The sequence below is a fragment of the Eurytemora carolleeae genome, unplaced genomic scaffold, assembly GCF_000591075.1.
Source record: "Eurytemora carolleeae unplaced genomic scaffold, Eaff_2.0 scaffold247, whole genome shotgun sequence".
NCBI classification, from domain to species: Eukaryota; Metazoa; Arthropoda; class Copepoda; order Calanoida; family Temoridae; genus Eurytemora; species Eurytemora carolleeae.
The window spans coordinates 257,481-265,310 of record NW_019396307.1 but is presented as its reverse complement, the minus strand read 5'-3'; the positions used below and the strand labels follow the sequence as shown (position 1 = coordinate 265,310).

The 7,830-nt window shown below is 33.3% G+C and overlaps 1 protein-coding gene across 1 annotated transcript; it reads right to left on the bottom strand.

Annotated features, from left to right (window-relative positions):
- Positions 1-356: 356 nt before the first annotated feature.
- Positions 357-3,259, bottom strand: LOC111700647 (uncharacterized). Its single transcript, XM_023471627.1, has 6 exons — positions 3,219-3,259; positions 2,646-2,697; positions 1,714-1,802; positions 1,042-1,265; positions 787-908; positions 357-722 (listed from the first exon to the last, which is right to left on the bottom strand). The coding sequence occupies exons 3-6, from the start codon at positions 1,796-1,798 to the stop codon at positions 527-529; spliced, it is 627 nt and encodes a 208-aa protein (XP_023327395.1). The 5' UTR covers positions 1,799-1,802; positions 2,646-2,697; positions 3,219-3,259; the 3' UTR covers positions 357-526.
- Between the last annotated feature and the right edge of the window lie 4,571 nt (positions 3,260-7,830).

The following is a 7,830-nucleotide window of genomic DNA, read 5'->3' as shown; positions in this document are numbered from 1 at the left end:
TAACATAATCTTTTTTTTCTAAACATCTCTTTGTCAAATACTTCAATGTTTTAAAATATATATTGAAACTTTTGATTTATAAAATAAGGATAGGAAATGAGAGTCTACAAATAATCTAAGATGACTGTTAAAAGAAATTCTTTAAACATACTGCCAGCTCTGTATTTCTCTGAATCATAATACAACTATTAATTATAATTATAATAGGTATGGAATTGACACATTTGGCAGTCTTTTAATTATTATAATTTAATAATCTCTATTCCAGATAATGATTTTGATTGGATTTTTAATAATCAACACTACCACAGTACTCCTTATTTACCATTATTCTAGAAACTCTCTGACAAATTATATCATATTAAAATTTTGTTTTATTTCACTAATATATATATAGAAGATAAATATTAAAAGATAAATAAAGATTTAGAAAGACAGTCCGGCGTGTGTTTTGATAGTTGTGCATCCTCTACACACAGCCTCCCCTTCATCCTCCCACCAGATGAGGACAACCAAACTCTAAGCTCTATTTGCCAAAAAAGTTAAGAAACGGTCTGTTCAAGAATGTAGGTTGAACTCCACCAATGTTTCCGGGTCTGTTCTGAGCTCCAAAGTTGATTCCACCAAGCTGAGGAGTTTGAATGTTTCCTCCTAGCTGAGCTGTAGCCTGGGTTTGTCCGTTCTGTCCCTGACTGAACCCAAAACCAGTTTGAACACCAGGACTGAAAAATTTAATCATGAAATGCTGTTCTTTATTCGAATGGTTGATAATGAAAGCTTGATTACCTAAATGAGTTAGGATTTCCATTATTGACTCCTCCAGCAACAAATCCACCGATTCCATTCTGGGAATTCCCGTCTAACTGGAGACCACCGGTAAAGGTTGGTGCAATAGGACCGTTACCAACCTGAATTTGAAAAGGTTATCATTTAATGAATTAGAATTAAAGATTTGCGTTGCTATTGGTGTAAAGTTAATTTCTTGTCGAATTACTTTACATTAATGCTCAAAACTCTAACATTTAATATTTAAAGCTACACCTGAGTTGTTATGCCAAGTTGAGGAACAAATTGTCCATTAGCATCAATAGCAGCTCCTAAGCTAGGTCTGAAGGAGAGATCACAGTTCCGTCCAAAGATACATTGAGTTGCGGCAACTGCGCCCACCCCGCCCAGCCCTGCGCCGGCCAGGGTATTCTGAAGACCCTGGTTAGGATTCGTCTGAGGAAGACCGAACCCAAGAAATCTTGAATCCTGTTGAGGACCTGAACATGAAGATCAGAGTTAGATTGGATTCCCAACTGTATTGTTAAACTTTGATAAGTTTCACAAATTTCAAGTTACCCTGGCCTTCATTTATATTCATTCAAATTCACAATGGTACCCTATAATGTTTGTCTATTCAAGGGTTATCTAAGTTTCTTTTCCTAAAATTTTCAGTATAAAAGCGACTTGAGGAGAAAAAATGGTTAATACTTTTCAATAAAAAAAACGACTTTCTTTATACGTTATTTATAGGATTAAGGGAATCTTTGTAAATCGGAAATTTTATGTTATAAAAAAACTTATTTGTAACCTGTTGTTATTTTAAACAAATCAGTACCATTGGAAGTCATTTGGTGCATTTTAAGATTTAAATGAATAATTTCTAAGATATCAGTCAGAATTCTGTTTGAATTCCTTTGGCCTGCGTTGCCTAGATATTATACTTACTTGGCATAGCACTCGCCAGTGTTAAGACTAGAGAAGCTGATACAAGAGTGACAACACAAGGAGGGAAAAATCGGAAAGAATCCATAGTTCTAAAATACAAAAAAAGTTTAATTGAAGAATAAAAACTGTCAATCTCAGCTTGCCTCGGCTAGAACATGGTAAGTGTCGAGTGGTAATATTTAACTTCTAATTGTATTTACATAACATGTTTGAAAAGATTATAACATACATTTGAGAAAATATATTCCAATTCTAATATTTTATCATTAAATATAAAAATTGTAACATTTTTCCTGTTTAAAAATTTAGTTTAGCAAGTTTCTAAGGATTTATTAAATAAGCTGTGTTTACTATGAAGGAAAATCCTGTGTAAATACCCTCCCCCCGTTGTTTTAGATAAATAAATGGACAAATGGTTGAAAAATACGGGTTTTAAGATTCTGTTCCTGCTTAGTGCTTATCATGCAATTGTTCTTGTCGCAGTGTGAACTTACGAATTGGGGGATGGGGGGGGGGGAGGGGGGATTGGTCAGAATTCTGTTTTTTTCTTTGAACATATCTTTTTATAAGATTAAAGTAAATTGTAGAAACTGAAGATGCAAAATTCTTTAGAATTGTCCAATCCCTTGAAAATATCTGATCTGCACAATAAATAAAATAAAGTTATTTTTACAGAGTCTTCATTTTTTAATTTCGCATATGAATAGATTTGAAAAAAAACTAAAAAATTGAAATGAAAAAGTTCGTGTTGGGAACCTGAAAAAACTGTGAATCTCAAAATTTTGAACAAAAAATACCAATTAAAGTAAGTTAAAAAATAGCTTGAAAAAAGAAGGATGAATTTCGATTTTATAGCTACAGTGCAACAGTAATAAAAGCAGTCCACGGCAAAACATATTTTTTAAATCAAATTTATAAAGGAAAAAACTTACCGAATTAGAAGGTTTGTAGTTAGGAAATGCGCTGTAACAAAATATTTTTCTTCTAAAATAACATGGAGTTAATAACAAGTTTTAAACTGTAAACCCAGAACTTACCTCTCCTTAGTTCTACAATCCTTGATAACAATCCTCCAATCCTTAGTTCTACAATCCCTGATAACTATCCTCCAATCCTTAGTTCTACAATCCCTGATAACTATCCTCCAATCCTTAGTTGTACTCTCCCTGAAAACTATCCTCCAATCCTTAGTTCTACACTCCCTGATAACTATCCTCCAATCCTTAGTTCTACAATCCTTGATAACTATCCTCCAATCCTTAGTTCTACTCTCCCTGATAACTATCCTCTTATCTCTAGTTCTAAACTCCCTGAAAACTGTCTTCCTATCTTTAGTTCTACACTCCCTGATAACTATCCTGCTGTCCTTAGTTCTACACTCCCTGAAAACTATCCTGCTATCCTTAGTTCTATACTCCCTGATAACTATCCTGTTCTCCCTAGTTCTACACTCCCTGAAAACTATCCTCCTATCCATAGTTCTAAACTCCTTGAAAACAACCAACCTGTCACCCACAGTCTGTCTGTTAGACACTACTATCTGCTGGAGGCGCCACCCCTACCCTTATATATTGAGGCGCCAGGGCTTTGTTAGGAGCCACCTGTGTAAAACAAGTGCATAGATAGATAGATAATTTCCGTTTTTAAGACAAGCTTGGATGGAGATGTTATTACGCGTAGTTTGACTAATTTTATTATTTTAACAGCACTTAAACACAGGGGTAAATAGGTAGTACACATCAAAATAAATTTAAAAAAACTAAAACATTCAATAAACCTTACAAAAAAATGATGATAACAATTGAAGAATGACAAAATATTTTTAGCAAGATGCATTTTCTGTAAAGAATCTCCTACTCAATAACCCTTGTATCCTCACTGCTCTTTGCCTCTTTCGCTCCTAACCAGCTTCTTCCTATCCAGGCCCCTCCTCCTCTCATAACAAACTATTCTGCTCCCCCCCCCCCCCCAGAACCTACTGAGAAAAGTATATAAATGAAAGGAAATGCAAGCAAGTCTCCCTGTAATGAATATCGTTGTAACCCTATATCTGTAAACCTGAACTACGTTGTACATTATTAATTATCTACATTTGTAAATAACTACATAAAACCTTTATCATAATTTGTCTTAAAAGGACTGTAAAGGAAAAATGAAAGGGGGTATAGGGTGAAACCTGAGAATTTCAGGCGCTAAACAATACATAAAAGACATCTATCTGATGGTCCTGTCTTGAGAAATTTCCTCATGCATACTATCTCTGTAGTCCATAAGGCTGTGTTTACCCTGTACAAATGTCATAATCTAAGCTCTATATAATCTAGAATATTAATACGTTTACGTAGATTTTACAGAACTCTCTGATTAAAGCTGGTATAACTCTACGTAAATGATATTCTCTTTGATCACATAGCAATTATCCAGATTAAACCAGAAAATTCAAAACAGCAACATCAACAGAAATACAGATTTAGAAGATAAGATAAGTAAAATAAAGTAAACACAGCAAATTGAACAAAAGATCGACAAACAAAGAAGTACACTTTAAGAGCATCAGGATTTGGCATTTTCAAAAACAATACACAGTTAGGGAGACAAAAGGCAGGAAGTGCGAATAATAAACAATAAAAATGCAAAAATGCAATTTCAGCTCATTACACCGAATACTAAATAATAGTGTAGTGTAGTGTAGTGTAGTGTAGTGTAGTGTAGTGTAGTGTATTGTAGTGTAGTGTAGTGTAGTGTAGTGTATTGTAGTGTAGTGTAGTGTAGTGTAGTGTAGTGTAGTGTAGTGTAGTGTAGAGTAGTGTAGTGTAGTGTAGTGTAGTGTAGTGTAGTGTAGTGTAGTGTAGTGTAGTGTAGTGTAGTGTAGTGTAGTGTAGTGTAGTGTAGTGTAGTGTAGTGTAGTGTAGTGTAGTGTAGTGTAGTGTAGTGTAGTGTAGTGTTGTATAGTGTAGTGTAGTGCAGTACAGTGCAGAAAAATGATTTGACGCAATTAAAGCGTAAAGCTTTATGCGTCAGAAGGCAACAAATGCTGGATAAAGATGTTACCGTTACGCACATAATGCTTGAACAATTAGTGTTGCTATAGGACTGTGCGCAATATTTCAACGTAAAGTGTTTTTAATAGATGTAGAGAATGTTTCTTTCAATTCGTTCGCATATCTTTCGCTTATCTTTCGTTATCTTTCGCTTACCTATCGCTTATCTTTCGTTATCTTTCGCTTATTTTTCGTCATCTTTCGCTTATCTTTCGTTATCGATCCATTTTGTTAATTTTTTTTTCAGTCGCATAGAAAAAATTTAAGTCGTTCGTTTCCAGAATTATTCATTCATTTCACAGCCCGTTTTGTTCAACTCAAATATGTAAAATTATCCAGTAAGTTTAACATCATTTGGATTTTCGACTTCAAAGAGGTTGTTGTAGCAAAAAATGAGGTCTAGATAAAAAAATGGAAAATCTGAAATAAAGATCTAAAGATAAAATGTAAGTGAATTAATCCGAGTGTATTTATTTCTGTATTTACTTTTTATCAAATTCTAATACAGACTTGTCCAACCCCCCTGCACCCCTATAATATTGCTCTTAGAGCCGAGGTAGGGGAGTTGGATACAAGTCATTAGTCCAACTTTTCAAGGCCAGCTCAGTTAAAAAAAGACCTTTATTGGACAGGTTACAAGGGCATGTGTCTTAAAATAAGGTCAACAAGTATTTGTGAAAAATGATAAAAATTATTGATTATATTAACATATTATTACATCCATGTTTCAAGGGATTATCAAGTAAATAAACTTCAGATCTGAAGTTCAATTATAAAAAAGTTAAATATCTTTTTTAAATCACCAACCAGCTATATGACCGTTCTCCACCCTAGCTAGCTTATGTAAAAAAAATTTCTTCAAATTTTGTTGACAACTATGAAGCTGAAAAAAGAAGAAGTTTTGCGCATTCTAGTGTAAGCCATTTCAAAGTTATGCAGAACAAAATCACTAAAGGGAANCCCCCCCCCCCCCCGACTATATTGTGATAGGGTTAATGCTTAATTCCATTCATGATTCTTTTATCTTTATATCGTCTCAATGATAAGTTTCAAGCATGGATGGGACATTTTTTAAAACTCATATTGTAAATAGATATAAAGCCAGATAGATAGATAGACAGATAGATGGGTAAATAGATAGTCAGATAGATTCATAGATAGATAGAAGGATAGATAAATAGATAGATAGATAGATAGATAGATAGATAGATAGATAGAGAGAATGATAGCTATATAGATAGATATTTGGATAGATAGAAAAAACTTTTTAAACAATTTTTTCAAATGAACTAAATTTATTGGAATTTTTTTCTATATTAATGAAAAGTCACAAAATTTCACAGTGATAGTGTCAAAAATGAGAGTGCTAGGACAAAACAAACCAGAAGGGGGGGACGTTTGGCACCACCCCCCTCTGTTAAGGGTTAAAATCGTTGTATTTTAAGGGTTTCTAATCGTTTTTACAGTCTCATCCTTTGTGGGCAACCCTGTATGATGAAACAGTGTCTGAAACGTAAAATTTCAAGTTTCTTTAAAGTTTGAAAACCTTTAGTCAGAACCTTCACAACTTTAAAAGGACTGACATTTTGGTCCAGTAAACAAAATATATATTCAATAAATGTGGAACTAACATCTACTTTTTTTACTCTACAGAGGTTTGGTCCATCACCATCACCGAATTTTAGTTCAAATAATGAGATTTAGGTTTGTTAAGGTTAACAAAACCGATTTAACCCTTAAAATCTTTATCCGATCAATGATGAGGAAGATATTGTATTTTTTAATTCTGACAATTATCTCTATATTGTTTCTGATACAGAAATAGCAAGTCACTTCAGAAATGCGAAAATTACTTTATAGAGAAACCACAATTGAAAATTATCATTTTTTTTTCGTAAGTTAAGGGATATCAGACAAAGCTTTTATCTTCTGGATTCGGACATTTTACCCAATAACTGGAGTAACACTTGTAATCACGTTTACAATAAATCACGTTTAAAAATAAAAACAATATGCAGAACAAAAAAACTAGTAATTAATTTCCTAAAGAACGATTTTTGGAGCCCCCCTTGCCCCCCTCCCTCCTCCNAGTCTGTCCTATGAGCAGCAGCGCTCAGCCCAGAAAGTGTCTTAACCTAACCAAACCCTAAAAATATACTAATTTTGCTGAAAATATGGTTGAAATGGAAGGTTTTTCCTGGCCGCCGCGCTCGGCCCAGCTAATTGTCCTGACCTAATCTAACCCTGAATGAAGTAATACAAAATAAAAATTTTTTGGTTGAAAATAGTTGAAATCTGTACAAATCTGATAGAAGGGGGGGGGAAGGGGGGTCAAAAAATCGTTCTTTATGACAGGCCCAAAAAAGCTTAGTTGAGGAGGATGCAAACAGAAATATGTAAAATCATAAAGAATTAAGTTCTGAAACTAAACCCCATAGATTGTGTGGGCAGAAATGCGCTATAGTTACTGTAAAACAGAAAACACAATTGTAAATAATAAAATTTCCAACAAGAAATCTGAATATCTCATTCATTGTTGATACTACACAAATTTGAGGGTCCTGTTGATATGTACTTTTATCCCTTTAGATGTAAATACAGTTCAAAATCATTCATCATGATTATCGCAAATCACTTTTATTGCAAAACCACAAATGCAAAAATTAAATTTTTTAAAAAGATAGATATCATATTCATTCTTAATTCTTGATTATTTTTAGTTGCACTCCCTCCTTCACTTTACAATCAACAAGGTACTTTAAACTTCCTTTAAGTAGAAGAAAACAAATAAATCAAATTCTTTTAGATTTAAAAGAGTCCAACTCAGATTTCATTTACAAAAAAAAGTTTTCGTAGATTTTTTCCACATTTTCTATTTAAATCAAATTTAAACTTTTTCGCTGAATTTTACATTGCATCATCAAACTTTCCAAATCTAAATTCTTCCTTTATTGAGAAAACTTAAGATCTTAGCGAAAGCAAAATTCTAAAATAAAACAACTTTGAGAAGTAAAACAAACTCAGAAAACACTGAAATTAAAAGCTTCATTGAAAGACACACTCTAGAAGGACCAAC